At 38.8% G+C, this 16,409-nt stretch overlaps 1 protein-coding gene across 1 annotated transcript in view; it reads right to left on the reverse strand.

Moving 5' to 3' along the window:
- Positions 1-16,409, reverse strand: part of LOC106879883 (integrin alpha-8) — a 268,832-nt gene that overhangs the window by 62,268 nt on the left and 190,155 nt on the right. Inside the window, exons 5-6 of the mRNA XM_089358425.1 lie at positions 13,558-13,619; positions 4,040-4,088 (exon numbers count right to left, since the gene is read on the reverse strand). Coding sequence (XP_089214551.1) covers positions 4,040-4,088; positions 13,558-13,619 — 111 coding nt within the window. The remainder of the gene's footprint in view (positions 1-4,039; positions 4,089-13,557; positions 13,620-16,409) is intronic.

Below are 16,409 nucleotides of genomic sequence, written 5' to 3' on the forward strand. Positions count from 1 at the left end.
AAAGATGAAAAGCAAAGTGGACGTTGGCAGAATTTGAACTCAGAACGTAGTTGTAGATGAAATACTGCTAAGCATTTCGCCTGGCATGCTAACGATTCTGCCAGCTAGCTGCCTTTTAATAATAATAATTATAATCTCCTACATGCATGAAGAACTAATTTTATTTGTTACTTCTGAGAATATCTTTTTGTTATTTTTCCTTAGCTGCCCCCATCCCCTGCCTATACCCAGGAATAACAACAACAACAAAAAAAAACTAAAAACTTAAAGAAAACAACTCAGATATGTAGAATTCACTTAAATAACAAGTGCAGAAGAATTTAGTCTGTGACAAATGATGTTGGAACCAGATGGAATAGAAAGATTGGAAGAAGAACAGTAAAAATTCAAGTTACACTAATACAATGGAAAAAAGATACAGACAAACTACAGAGCATAGAACCATCATGCTTATTATCTGTGTCATCGTCATTATTATTTTTATTATTATTAATACTATGATTATTATTATCATTATTATTATTATTATTATTATTATTATTATTATTATTATTATTATTATTATTAAGGTGGATGTCAGTACTCTCGACCGGCTTTGTGCTGGTGGCACATAAAAAGCACTATCCGAACATGATTGATGCCAGGCCCGCCTGACTGGCTCCTGTGCCAGTGGAACATAAAAACCACCTACTACATTCTTAGAGTGGTTGGCATTAGGAAGAGCACCCAGCTGTAGAAACATTGCCAGATCAGATTGGAGCCTGGTGCAGCTGCTGGCTCTCCAGACCTCAGTCAAACCATCCAACCCATGCCAGCATAGAAAATGGACGTTAAACGATGATGATGAAGATGATGTAGTGAGTTGGAAGAATCATTAGTGTCAGGCAAAATACTTGGCAGCATTTCTTCTGACTCTTTATGTTCTGAGTTCAGATTCTGCTGTGGTCAGCTTGAAATAAGGACCAGTTGAGTACTGAGGGGAAGGGGGTGTATCTCCCTCCCCTCAAATTTCTGGCTTCTGTACCAATAGTAAAAAGAATTATTATTATTATTATTATTATTATTATTATTATTATTATTATTATTATTATCATTAGGTACAGGAGTGGCTGTGTGGTAAGTAACTTGCTTACCAACCACATGGTTCCGGGTTCAGTCCCACTGCGTGGCACCTTGGGCAAATGTCTACTACTATAGCCTCAGGCTGACCAAGGCCTTGTGAGTGGATTTGGTAGACAGAAACTGAAAGAAGCCCATCGTATATGTGTGTGTGCACGTGTGTGTGTATGTGTGCGTATGTTAGTGTGTCTGTGTTTGTCTCCCCACCATCGCTTGACAACCGATGCTGGTGTGTTTATGTCCCAATAACTTAGCGGTTCAGCAAAACAGACCGATAGAATAAGGCTTACAAAGAGTAAGTCCTGGGGTCGATTTGCTTGACTAAAGGTGGTGCTCCAGCATGGCCACAGTCAAATGGCTGAAACAAGTAAAAGAAAAAAAATCATATCATCATCATTGTTCTTATTAATATCATTATCATTATTGTTATTATAAGCATTTTCCTAATACTCTGATTATATTTGAGACATTATTGTTTCAGCATGAACACAAAACAAAGTAAATAGTGTGTAGAAAGAAGCTTTGGTTAGAAAAACATTGGCATCCACAAGAAATTAGGTTAGAAATATATTTCAAAGCCTTCCCTGCCAGCATCCACAGCACAGATAGGACTATTTACTTTCTTTCCTTAACCGAATTAGCCAAACATAAATACATACACCTCTCGCCTGCCCCCCTCCATCATGTTTTGCAAAAGGTGATTAGATAAGAAACCCAGATTTTCAGTCTGCAGGGTGTGGTTTTATATCGTTTCATAAGAATTACATCAACATTATGTCCTGAAGCCATCAGACAAGCTGGAAACAACAACCAGTCAGTGATAAAGAGAAAAAGATTGACCTTCAAAATGTGATATTAAAACCAAAGATGGTTTACGGCACAAAAGAAATCACTTTAAATGTGCTAAAAGAATAATGCTTTATCTCTACTAAGGATAGAAGCAGAAGATTTACGTAAAATTAATTTCAAGGATATCATCAAACACTTTGCCATAAAAAAAAAAAGAAAAACAAAGGAGAAAACTTTTCATATATAAATAAGATGGAAGCATACAAAGATAAATATTATTTTCCATCTTACTGTGAATTTTGTTTCATTTTGAAAAATAAAAATTTATTTTATGGTTTATTATCATTTACATTTTGAATTATTTTTATGTACATTTTGAACCATTTACATATACCTGAGTGCACCAAAACCTTTAAAGTGCTTAGGGCCTCTATAGATCTTAATGCGGCCCTGGTGGAGTATATTAAGCAGGTAGTAACTCAAGAAAAATGTGATGTATTCAATGGATTCTCTTGGCAGCCATCTTAGCAGGAAAGCAAGCTGCGCAGATGTAGAAAATGGTGTCACATAAAGTACAACACATATTGGTATGTATACTCCACTCGATTAAATAGTAAATATATACCTCAACACACACAAATATACACCAAACCACCTGCTTGATGTACACCACCAGGGCCAAAGTAAGACCCATGGAGGCCCTAAGCACTAAAAAGGTTTTGGTGCCCTCAGGTATATGTAAATGGTTCAAAATGTAAACAAAAATAATTCAAAATGTAAACAATAATAAACCATGAAATATATTTTTGTTTTTCAAAATGAAACAAAATTCACAGGAAGATGGAAAATAATGTTTATTTTAGTATGCTTCCATTTTATTTATATTTGAAAAGTTTTCTTGCAAAGTGTTCGATGATGTCCTTAAAATTAATTTTATGCAAAACTTCTGCTTCCATACTTGGTAGAGATAAGGCATTATTATTTTAGCACATTTAAAGTGATTTCTTTTGTGCCGTAAACTATTTTCATTTCTGTGGTGTCCCCATCCCTTGATGCCCTAAGCATATGCCTATTCTGTTTAATGGGTTAATCCAGCGCTGTACACCACTACACATAAAGTAAAGTATTGGTCAGGCACTGAGGGTCAATGTAGTTGCCTTGCCCCCACCTCTTAAAATTGCTGGCCTTATGCCAAAATTAAAAACAATTATTATTATGAAAGGAGAAAAAAATTGTATACAGTGCTCAGGTGTACTACAGTTGTTAGAATAAAACCAGGTGTTCATTAAAACAGAGAAACTGATGCTGAGGAATAAATTGCATATTGACAAGGTCTTTTAGCGTTTTTGTGTTAATGTCATCTTGTCATTTGATGTATTTAGGGTGACTTGCACAACATGTTTATGCTGATTCAGTCAATAATAATAATGGTTTAGCACAACCAGCAGTTTTTGAGGGGAGGGGGAAGGTGATTATATCAATCTCAGTATTTGATTGGTTGTTATTTCATTGCCCACAAAAGGATGAAGTTGACCTTAATGGAATTTGAACTCAAAACATTAAGAAAGATGAAATGCACTGATTTAGTCACAAGAAATGAGGGAAGAGAAATAATCTACACACTTGACCCCAATACATGACCCCCGAATGATGAACGGTAAGGTTGGCCAAGGTGGAATTTGAACTCAGAACACAATGCTTCAACATTTCTACTAATCTACCAACTAAAAGTAATTCAGGCTAATGCTGTAATGAGTAATGATGAAAGAGTACCAAAACTAATGAAAGAGCCTCTACATAGTCATTCAACTTGCTAGTAATAGCAACCAAATCTCTCTTAAGCATATAATAATCTACCCTCTTTAAAAATGGAAGAATACATGTGGTAAAGCATTCTAAATACATTGTGTCTATCAAAAACACAGGATGGTCACCGCTGGAATGTCTTTGCTCAACCAAGGTCACTGAGCATGAAAAGAGGAAACTATGACTTTGTTTTTGATTTTTTTTTTGCCCCTTTTTTTTTCACTGCTTGCTCAGGGAATGAAACTCCATTTGATCAGAGCAAACAACAACCAGAGTTAAACAACAACCAAGACAACTAAAAGATGAATAGTTTGTTGGTTCTTACCTTGCCAAAAGTAACTTCCAGGCGAACCAATTAATAATTTTACACCATTCTGAAAATGTGGAAAAAAAAAAATTAGAACATAATAATAAAATAGAACATCATCATCATCATCATCATCGTTTAACGTCCGCTTTCCATGCTAGCATGGGTTGGACGATTTGACTGAGGACTGGTGAAACCGGATGGCAACACCAGGCTCCAGTCTGATTTGGCAGAGTTTCTACAGCTGGATGCCCTTCCTAACGCCAACCACTCAGAGAGTGTAGTGGGTGCTTTTACGTGTCACCCGCACGAAAACGGCCACGCTCGAAATGGTGTCTTTTATGTGCCACCCGCACAAGCCAGTCCAGGGGCACTGGCAACGATCTCGCTCGAAAATCCTACAGGAGCCAGTCAGGCGGTACTGGCAACGGCCACGCTCAAAATGGTGCATCTCATGTGCCACCCGCACAAGAACCAGTCCAGGGGCACTGGCAACGATCTTACTTGGCTTGCAGGGTCTTCTCACGCACAGCCCATTTCCAAAGGTCTCGGTCCGTAGTCATCGCCTCGGTGAGGCCCAATGTACGAAGGTCTTGCCTCACCACCTCAGCCCAGGTCTTCCTGGGCCTACCTCTTCCACGGGTTCCCTCAACTGTTAGGGTGTGGCACTTTTTCACGCAGCTATCCTCCTCCATTCTCACCACATGTCCATACCAGCGCAATCGTCTCTCTTGCACGCCACAACTGATGCTTCTAATGTTCAGCTTTTCTCTCAAGATACTTACACTCTGACGGGTATTCACATTGACATTACACATCCAACGGAGCATACTGGCTTCATTCCTTGCGAGCTTACGTATGTCCTCAGCAGTTACAGCCCATGTTTCACTGCCATGTAGCATGGTTGTTCGTACGCATGCGTCATACAGTCTGCCTTTTACTCTGAGTGAGAGTCCATTTGTCGCCAGCAGGGGTAAGAGCTCTCTAAACTTTGCCCAGGCTATTCTTATTCTAGCAGCTACACTTTCAGCGCACCCACCCCCACTACTAACTTGGTCGCCCAGATAGCGGAAGCTATCGACTACCTCTAGTTTTTCACCCTGGAATGAGATAGAAGTTGTTTCCTGTTTGTTTGCAGTCTTTATTGCACCTGAACATCTGCCACAAACAAAAACTAACTTGCTAGTTAACCTGCCTTTGATGTTGCTGCACCTCTTATGTGTCCATAGCTTGCACCGGGTACATCTTATAGAGTTACTACCTACTCCTTTTCTACATACTGAGCAGGGCCATCTACCTGAAGGGGTTTGTGTTTTATCTACCTTCCTACTTATTAGGATTTTGGTTTTAGCTAGGTTGACTCTAAGGCCCTTCAATTCTAGACCTTGCTTCCACACCTGAAACTTCTCCTCTAGTTCTGATAGTGACTCCGCAATTAGGGCAAGGTCATCAGCATAGAGGAGCTCCCAGGGGCAACCTGTCTTGAACTCCTCTGTGATTGCCTGGAGGACTATGGTAAATAATAGGGGGCTGAGGACGGAACCTTGGTGGACCCCTACCTCTACCCGGAATTCATTGCTGTACTCATTTCCAACCCTCACCTTACTGGCAGCATCTCTGTACATGGCTCGCACAGCTCTCACTAACCATTCTTCTATCCCAAGTTTCCTCATTGACCACCAGATAAGGGATCGGGGGACCCTGTCAAAGGCTTTCTCCATGTCAACGAAAGCCAGGTACAGAGGTTTATCCTTAGCTAGGTATTTCTCCTGCAACTGTCTCACTAGAAATAAGGCATCAGTAGTGCTTTTACCTGGCACGAACCTAAACTGCATCTCATCTAAATTGATTCGCTCCCTAATTAGTTGGGCTATGACCCTCTCTGTAACTTTCATAACCTGATCTAACAGCTTGATGCCTCTGTAATTATTTGTATCTAAAGCGTCCCCTTTACCTTTGTAGCAGTTGACTATGATGCTGCTACACCAGTCATAGGGTATGACTCCTTCGTGTATCACCTGGTTCGTAATACGGGTGACTAGGCTATAGCCAACACTGCCAGATATTTTGAGCATCTCTGCAGTGATTCCTGATGGGCCGGGGGCTTTCCCGGTCTTCATACTCTTAATTGCTTTATCTACCCTGGTACTATCAACTCGGATAGCTGGTCCCTCTATTGGGTCGACATAAGGCAGGCTCTCTTTCTCCCATTCATTCTCTTTATTAAGCAATCTATCATAATAATAATAATAATAAAAATAATAATAATAATAATAATAAAAATAATAATAATAATAATAATAATAATAATAATAATAATAATAATAATAATGATATAGGTGCAGGAGTGGCTGTGTGGTAAGTAGCTTGCTTACTAACCACATGGTTCTGGGTTCATTCCCACTGTGTAGCATCTTGGGTTAGTGTCTTCAACTATAGCCCTGGGCTGACCAATAATACCTTGTGGGTGAATTCAGTAGACGGAAACTGTGTGGAAGTTCACTGTGTGTGTGTGCATTTTTGTTTGTCTTCCCACTACAACTGTCAAGTTGTAGTGGTTTGTTTACATCTTCTATAACTTAGCAGTCTGGCAAAAGACACCAACAGAATGAGTGCCAGACTTAAAAAATTAGTAGTGGGGTTGATTTCTGCAACTAAACCCTTGAAAGTGGTGACCCAGCATGGCTGCAGTTTAGTGACTGCAACAAGTGAAAGATAAAAGATACTTCAAGGGAGAAAATAAATATAGATTATATGGTTAAACCATGACACAACCCAAATGCTTGTGGGTTCAATCTCAGCAAAGGGCAGAGTGGGCAAGTATCTTCTGCCATAGTCTTAGCTTTACCTAAACTTCAAAAGTGAAAATAGGTTGATGGGAATTATGAGGAAATTGATCATTAAATTGATTGGAATTGTCCTTGAGTCTCAGATATAATCTGTCAATCAGTTTAACATCATCACCTGGTTCTTCAATACCTTTAGAATGTTTCAAGCATGTCTACTAAATCTGAGGAAAACTTCATATTTGGGAGTAAATGAAGACCCATCCTCCATGGCAGAAGTGTTAAGGCTCCCCCCACTGGCAAAGAGAATTGACTTGCAAGAGTCCTTTACCAGTGTCATGTAAAAAGCACCCATGCTAGCACCATCTAAAAGCACTTGGGCTGAGGCCAAGTTAAAAGCACCTGGTACACACTGTAAAGTGGTTGGTATTAGGAAGGGCATCTAGCTTTAGAAACCAAGCCAAAATCTAGCTGTAGAAACCTGGTGCAACTGTTCAACCCATGCCAGCATGGAAAACAGATGTTAAAGGATGATAACGATGGTGAGCTAAGTGTACATATGTATGTAGCTAAGATATGTATATATGTAAATGATTGTAGTTATGTTTGTATATGTATGTCTAAAGTATGCAGCTATGTATGTATATGTAAATGTGTGTTGTCATGTATATATATATGTATGTCTAAATACTGTTATGTTTTTTCTTCTCTGCTGCCCACGACCTGTCCCAGGGTGGGGAATAGACTAGTAAAGCCATGAGTAAGTTGGACCTTGCAGTGGTTGAATAAATACTGCAGGAACTGAAGAAAATGTTGTACAAATGTTGCAAGAGTCTAACAGTATTTGCTCTTTGCATTTTGAGTTCATGGGAAGCAGACTGAATTCATTGCCTAGTTCAATCACACCACGACCACCACCACTTGGTCCTCGGGTAGCTTTAACAGGAGTCTACTCTGTTGTGAGCATATTAACTAGGTGTCAGGATAACTTGATATATCTCAATGTACCGTTTCCGATTTTCTGCCATCCACTGCCAGTCTGGGAGTGGATGGTGCGTTGGTAGAATCATTGGAGTGAAGAACCTTGTAGTGGGGGTAATGAATGCTGCAAATAAATGTTAGGGGAGTCTATTGAACATAGCAAAGTGTTTTAGAATAATTCATTGTCAGTGGCTTAGAATTTGGAAACATTAACTCATTAATAGTGGGGTGGGGGAAGAGGGGATTCCAGGTTAGGGAGTTTATCTCTTGTGGCAGCTGTAATAAGTGGAGCAAACATGTGCATTCTTAACCCTTATCAACTAAAGAAGAGCCACTTTGCCAAGACAAAAAGGGAAAGAGGGGTTATTGGTATGGAGTAATCAGATTAGATGGGAAGAGAGAGAGAGACCCTAAATTCTTAGTACTAAAGAAATTTGCCATAAGGTTTCAATAACAGAAAAAAAAAGATGGAAAAGAAAAATATATTTAAAAAAACCTAAATAATAGAAATTAAAAGCAGGAAATGATGGGCATTCATTTAATTGCACAATTCAGATGATAAAATAAAATAAAAAGATATAATGAAATAAAATGTATAAATAAAAATACAATACAATAAGCCATGGCAACAATTACAATAACAAGTTTTGAGTGAAGGAAAATGAAGAGTAAAGAGAAGATAAGAGTTAATAAAAAAGATAGCTATCTGTCTTATGGTGTTTTATACTGAGACTTAAGAGGAGAGCCATGGCGGTGGGGGGGGGGGGGGTTCTTTATTGGCACAAAAAGGATATTGGTTTCTTTATAGAAACAATAAGATTTCAACATTTTAAGGAAGGCGGAAATGAAACTTATGTGTAGTTCTTAGATTTCTTCAAAACTATTTGAAATTGCAGTGGTTATAACTTATTGCAATGAAAAGAAAAAAAAAAGGAAGAAATGAGAAAAAAAAAAACTTGGCTAAATTTGGAGTTAGGTACTTGGCATCATCATTATCATCTTCATTATTTAATGTTCAATTTTCCATGCTGGCATGGGTCAGACAGAATTTGTTGAGGCAGAGTCTTCGCAGCTGGATACCCCATTCCTATCGCCAACTCTCACCTGTTTCCAACTAAGATAATAATTCCCCATAACCAGACATATTTTACACAGGAGACTTGAAAGGCGAAGTTTCAAGTGTGGAAGCAAGGTCTAGAATCAAAGGGTTTTAGGGTCAATCTAGCAAAAACCAAAATCTTAATAAGTAGGAAGGCAGACAAATCACAAATCTCTTCAGGTAGATGGCCCTGCTTGATCTGTAGAAAAGGCTTAGGTAGAAACTCTATAAGATGTACCTGGTGTAAGCTCTGGACACATAAGAGGTGCAGCAATATCAAAGGAAGGCTAATTGTTAAAATAGTTTTTGTGTGTGGCAAATGCTCAGGGGGCGATAAACACTGAAAATGTGCAGAAAACAGCTTCCGTCACATGCCACGGGAAGTAGTTGATAGTTTCTGTTACCTAGGTGACCAAGTCAGTAGCAGAGTTGGATGCTCTGAGAGTGTAGCTGCTAGAATAAGGATAGCCTTGGCAAAGTTCAGTAAGCTCCTATCTCTGCTGGTGACAAAGGGCCTCTCGCTCAGAGTAAAATGTAGACTGTATGACGCATGTGTGCGAACAGCCATGCTACATGGCAGTGAAACATGGGCTGTGACTGCTGAGGACATGCATAAGCTTGCAAGGAATGAAGCTAGTATACTCCACTGAATGTGTAATGTCAATGTGCATACATGACAGAGTGTAAGCGCCTTGAAAGAAAAGTTGGACATAAGAAGCATCAAATGTGGTGTGCAAGAGAGACGACTGTGCTGGTATGGTCATGTGTTGCATATGGATGAGGACAGCTGTGTGAAAAAGTGTCACACCCTAGCAGAAGAGGGAATCTGTGGAAGAAGTAAACCCAGGAAGACCGGGATGAGGTGGTGAAGCACAACCTTCGAACATTGGGCCTCACTGAGGCAACGACTAGTGACCGAGACCTTTGGAAATATGCTGTGCTTGAGAAGACCTGACAAGCAAGTGAGATTGTAACTGTGGCCTATGCCAGTGCAGCATAACCGGCCCATTTAAGAGCACCCTTCAATCATTGGGCAATAAACTGTGCTTGCAAAGACCTGTTGAGTCAAGTGAAGTCATTGTCATGGCCGATGACAGTACTGCCTGATTGGCAACTGTGCCGGTGGCATGTAAAAAGCACCATTTGAGTAAGGTTGATGCCAGTGCTTCCTGACTGGTCTGATGCCAGTACCACATAAAAAGCACCATTCCAGTGTGGTTGATGCCAGTGCTGGTTGACTGGTCCCATATCAGTGGCACGTAAAAAGCACCATTCAAGTGTGGTCGATGCCAATACCACCTGACTGGCCCTTGTCCTGGTGGAACATAAAAAGCACCCACTACACTCTTGGAGTGGTTGGCGTTAGGAAGGGCATCCAGCTGTAGAAACTTTGCCAGATCAGATTGTATCCTGGTGCGGCCTTCTGGCTTGCCAGCCCTCAGCCAAACCGTCCAACCCATGGCAGTATGGAGAGCAGATGTTAAACGATGATGGTGATGACGATTATTAAACTGGTGTTTGGGGCATAAATTAATATGGAATAACGATGGGAAGGTTTTAATTTAGATTTCTTTAAAACAGGATGTTTGTATCATTTCATGATACAGGCAGATTGGTGTCAAAAGGGTTAAAAAATGAAAAGATACATTAGAAAATACTACAAATTTCCTGTTTTAAAGGGATCTAAATCTCAATTTCATGCTAATTTATATTCCAAACTCTATATTTCTGGTGAAATAAACTGCCAATGCTTCAATTAATTTTAAAGATAATGAAGAATTTAGTAAAATAACTTTCTCATTATTAAGCTGGTGTTTGCAACATAAGTTAAAATTAAATTTTGATGAAAGGTTTTAAAACAGGAAGTTTGAATCATAGAACTAGAGTCAGTATCAGGCAGGGTTAAATTGGGGATCAAAGTGAATAACGGAAGCAGTATTAAGGTGGTGAGTTGGTAGAGTGATTAGAGCTGTGGATAGATTACCTCATAGTATTTCTTCCAATTCACTGCACTTTAGGTTCAAATCCCAATGAAGTTAACTTTACTTCATCATTTTTTAAAGCAGCAGAATTGACAGAGCAGTGGATACTTTGTGTGCGTTCCAGATGTCTGTGTTCCAAGGGCAATGCTTACGATAACACTGGAGCCAAGCTTTTATAGAACCCTCATCAGCCAAGGTAGACCATGCATCTGAACATGTACACGCAAACCTGCACCATTTGATGTTAATCCAAAGTGAAGGACCACTGGCTTGAAACCATACAGCTTGGCACTAGTGTTGTCTCAGATATTGCTGTCAGAATGCAAAGAATCAAAACAGATACTACAAACCATCACGCTCCCACCACCTTTTAGTAGTTTCTCTAATCCACTGCCTTGAAGTGCTACTTATTTTATCAACTCCAAAAGGATAAAAGGCAAAGTTGACTTCAATTGGGTTTGAACTCAGAGTATAGAGAGTCAGAATAAATATTCCAAAGCACTGTATCCAACATTCTAATAATTTTGGAGGTTATACTGGCCCTTGCCATTATAAATTCTAGAGTTCATCCTGTATTGTGGACCCTACCTTTCCCTCAGAAAACTGGTAGCATGAAGAGTGGAGGCTTTCTTGTCTTTCGTAAAACCTTGCTCAAGTTTGTGCTTGTGAGAGAGATTTTGTAGACATTGATCTGTAATCTCATCAAATAAATGGAGATCTTGAACTGGATTAGCTATTTAAAGCTAGGTGGATTAAGCTATTAGATTGAGGGGGACTAGTCCATTAATATTTGGGTGTCAATGCCAAAGATAATGCAAAATACCTGTAATAAAATGTAATATTCCAACCTTGTAATTTATTGTCTGTTGTCCTGCCTACTTAAACACTTCTCATTCAACAGTCAAAATTAGAGGCCAACAACCATTTTATAAAATATCATTGTTGATTATGTTTCTTTATATGTCTATAATTATACACCACTAAATATATTTTGGATGTGTGCATAAGAAGCTTGCTTTCCAACCATACATCTTGGGTTCAGCCCCACTGCATGGCACCATGAGTAAGTGTCTTCTTCTATAGCCCTGAGCTGATCAAAGCCTAGTGAGTGGATTTGGTTGTCAGAAACTGCAAGAAGTCCAATGTGTGTGTGTGTGACGTTTTGACATCACATGATGGTGGTAAATGAGCATCACCATCATATAAGCAGCATTGTTAGTTTCCAACATTTTGTGGAAAGTGTCTCTGACCAAGGAGATATATTGGGTTGGCAACTAAGTTCCCGCCGTTTTTTTAAAATTTGGAATCTATTTTTTTCGAGAATTCTATTTTTGAATCATTTTGGAATCTCTGTTGATTTTTTTTCTAGTTAATTTCAGTTAATTTTTGTTTATTTTCAGATCATTAAAATGGAATGTCAAGTTAAGAAAAACAAGCATTTTCAACACCTCCTTCTTTTTGCTTTTAATCAAGGTTCTAAGGCCACAAAAGTTGCTGTGTATGGAGAGGGTGCCATAGCTGAAAGAACCGCTGGTGATTGGTATGCCAAGTTCAAAAATGGAAATTTTAACCTCAAAGATGCACCTCGTTCTGGCCGTCCAGTTGAGTTTGAAGAGCAATTAAACCAACTTTTGAATGAAAATTCTCGTCAAATGACAAGGGAAATTGCAGAGAAAATGGAATACTCCCACACTGCTATAGAGAAGCATCTTCACTCGATGGGAAAGGTTCAGAAGTATGGAGCATGGGTTCCTCATGTTTTAAGTGACAGCAACAAAAATCAACGAGCCACAGTCTCCGCTGGTTTGCTTGCTCGTCACCGCTCAACTCATGGACACAAGCAACGATTTCTTTACCGAATTGTTACTGACCACGAAAAATGGTGCCTGTACATCAATATGAAGCAGCGTAAGGAATGGCTTAGCCCTGCTAAACAAGCGACACCACGCGTGAAACAAGATTTTTATCCACGTAAAACGATGTTGTGCATATAGTGGGACTGGAAAGGGATTATCCATTACAAATTGCTTGAACGGGACCAAACGGTCAACGCAGAACTCTATGTTCAACAGATGGAACGACTCAACATGACTATTCAAGAGAAAAGACCTAATTGGCAGCATGGAGTTCTTCTGCTGCACGACAACGCCCACCCTCATATCGCCAATATGACCAAGAAAGCCATTCAAATGCATGGCTGGGAAGTGCTGCTACACCTGCCATACTCTCCTGATTTGGCACCAGCAGATTTCCACCTCTTTTGATCTCTTTCAAATGCTATGCACAGAGTTTCGTTCAATACTGATGCAGAATTGAGAGCTTGGTTGGATCAATTTTTCGAGTCGAAATCAGGTGATTTCTACCAATGAGGTATTGAAAGTCTTGTTGAACGTTGGGAAGAAATTGTAAACAACAAGGGTGAATACATTATTGATTAATTAGTTGTTATTTTTTGATCGAACCTTTTAAAAAACTTAAATTTAAAAAATTGGCGGGAACTTAGTTGCCAACCCAATACTACGTTGCTTGAAAACGGCTGCAAATTGATGATAAGAAGGAAAAGTGGCTGTAGAAAGTTTCTTTCAACAAACCCCGTTCGATATATGTAAGCATGGAAACGTGAGTGTTAGATGAATGAAGTTGATGATGATTATAATGATTGTTCACAAAAACCAGGAATTATCTTACCTTAGTTAAAGAGGCAGACATCCCGGCTTGACAATGTCCAATCTGGTGAAAACCCCATTTATCTAAAATTAAAAGAAAATGTTTTTTTAAAGAAAATATTTACAATTGAAAATAATAAGCAGTTTTATTTACCTTTCAAATGATGTCAACAATTTTTAATTTCTAAATACCAGAACAAAACATTTTCTTTTTTCTTTTTTGTTTATGAATAAACATTTACAAGGCTTTGGTTGGCCTAAGTTTATAGAAGAAATTTGGGTAATCTTTTGTTTTGACTCGAAAAAATGTAAACCATGAATTCAGTGGTTTCTGTGACCACATGTTGTCTTGTCAATTGTCAGTTGGGACATTGTTTACATTTTTTCGAGTCAAAATGAAAGATCACTGAAACTTGTGTCAGGTGCCATGCAGTGGGATTGACCCTGAGACCACATGGCTTGGAAGCAAACTTAACCACACAACTTCTACCTGTTTTCTGTCAACTGAATTTACTCACAAGGCTTTGGTCAGACAGTCTGCGGGGGGGGGGGGGCACACAAGGTTCTTAACCAGAAGCTTTTGACATGAAATGAATGTTAGACAAATCCTATTGTTAATGAGATACCAGTTATATGCATTCATTCTTTGTTCTTTTACTGTTGAAGTCATTGGACTGTGGTCATGCTGGGGCACCACCTTGAAGGGTTTAGTTAATTAAATCAACACCAGTATTTATTTCTTTTTAAATATAGTACTTATTCTATCAGTTCTCTTTTGCGAAACTGCTAGGTTACAGGGACATAAACACACCAACACCGGTTGTTAAGCAGTAATGAGGGTAAAACACGAAGACATACATCGACATGCACATACATACACACATATATGATGGACTTCTTTCAGTTTGATCAATCAAATCCACTCACAAAGCTGTGGTTGGCCTGGGACTATAGCAGAAGACTTTGTTGAAGGTGGTGCACAGTGGAATTGAACGCAAGACCACATAGTTAAGAAGCAAACTTCTTAACCACACAACCATTCTCAAGTGTACTACTCAACTGTGAAGATCTCTTCACATGAAACCAATGGTTGCCTTGTTAGTCCACAAATAATGAAGGGTGTTGAGCACAATTCTCACTATTTGATACTAGTGGGTGTATTATATTCTTTTATTTGTTTCAGTCATTTGACTGCAGCCATGCTGGAGCACTGCCTTTAGTTGAACAAATGGACTCCAGGACTTATTCTTTGTAAGCCTAGTACTTATTCTATTGGTCTCTTTTTGCTGAACCACTTAATTACAGGGATGTAAATGCACCAACATTAGTTGTCAAGTGACGGTGAGGAGACAGCCACAGACACACAAACATACATACACATATATGCATATATGACGGGCTTCTTTCAGTTTCTGTCTACCAAATTCACTCACAAGGCTTTGGTCGGCCTGAAGCTATAGTAGAAGACACTTGTCCAAGGTGCCACACAGTGGGACTGAACCCAGAACCATGTGGTTGATAAGCAAGCTTCTTACCACACAGCTACTCCTATCTATCTATCTATCTATCTATCTATCTATCTATCTATCTATCTATCTATCTATCTATCTATTTATCTATCTATATATATATGTATATATATATATATATATATATATATACGAAATTCTGTGCTGTTATTGCTTATATATATATATCTGGTGAATGTCTACTGTATATATATATATTCATGTATGTGTTGTGTGTCATGCATACAAGTGTTTATTTTTAATTTTAAGTTTACCTGCATGAACATATGCGTTTCTGTGTGTGTGTGTGTGCTTATCCCTATGGGATGTATAGGTATTTTCACTTACTCTATTTGTAAATACATCATGTTAATGTGTGTGTGTGTGTGTGTGTGTGTGTGTGTGTGTATGATGGATGTATTTATATGTCTGTATGTTTGCCTGTTGTCTGCTAGGAAGAGGATAGAATTATTTTGGCTTTGCTGCCAAGTGAGAGCAGGCCCCTATTATGGTCATAGAGAGTGGAAGCCAAAGAGAAGATGTGTGTTTATTGTTGGGAAGAGAAGCAAGGTTAATAAAGATAGAGATGAAGAGTTGTAGCTGTTGCTGTTGTTGATGATGATGATGATGAGGATAAGATAAGGATAACAGAAGATATACCAGAAACTAAACTGTGGGAAGAGGGGGAGGAGAGAGAGAGAGAGAAGAAGAAGAAGAAGAAGAAGAGAGAGAGGGAGGGAGAAAACTATACTGGTGCATGGATAATTCTGACCTAACTGCATGCTGGGAATGGAGGCAGGGTGGTGGCGGTAACGGTTGTGTGGGAAGAGGGAGAGAGAGAGAGAGAGAGAGAGAGAGAGAGAGAGAGAGAGAGAGAGAGAGAGAGAGTGAGAGAGATGGAAAAATGAAGGAATGAAGGTGAAGAAGAACAGCAAAAATAAAAGAAATTGTGAGAATATTAAAAAAAAACCCAGAAAGCTGTAGATAAATACTAAAAAATGGAAGAAGAAAAAGAAGGCTATGAGAAAGAAGATGACAAAGAAGAAAAGAAAGAAAAAGAGAAAAAGTAAAATAATAAAGAAGAGAGAAGACAAAACAGAAGAGGAATCTATGTTTTAAATGAGTACCCAGGTGTAAACTGGGTACCCATTAAAAAGTAAGTGATTTCACATAAGAATTGTCCTTTTATTTCTTTTATATTCTGAGAAAGTAGGCAGAGTATGGCCAAATGGTTAAGTTTAGTTTACTTCTAAACCTCAAGGTCTCAGGTTCAATTTCATTGTATGGCATCTTGAGCAAATGCCAATCTCTGTAGTCTTGGTTTGACCCATACTTTGTGAGTGAAATTGGGTTGATGAAAACTGTA

Source organism: Octopus bimaculoides, chromosome 10 (genome assembly GCF_046866305.1).
Source record: "Octopus bimaculoides isolate indiv1 chromosome 10, ASM4686630v1, whole genome shotgun sequence".
NCBI lineage: Eukaryota > Metazoa > Mollusca > Cephalopoda > Octopoda > Octopodidae > Octopus > Octopus bimaculoides.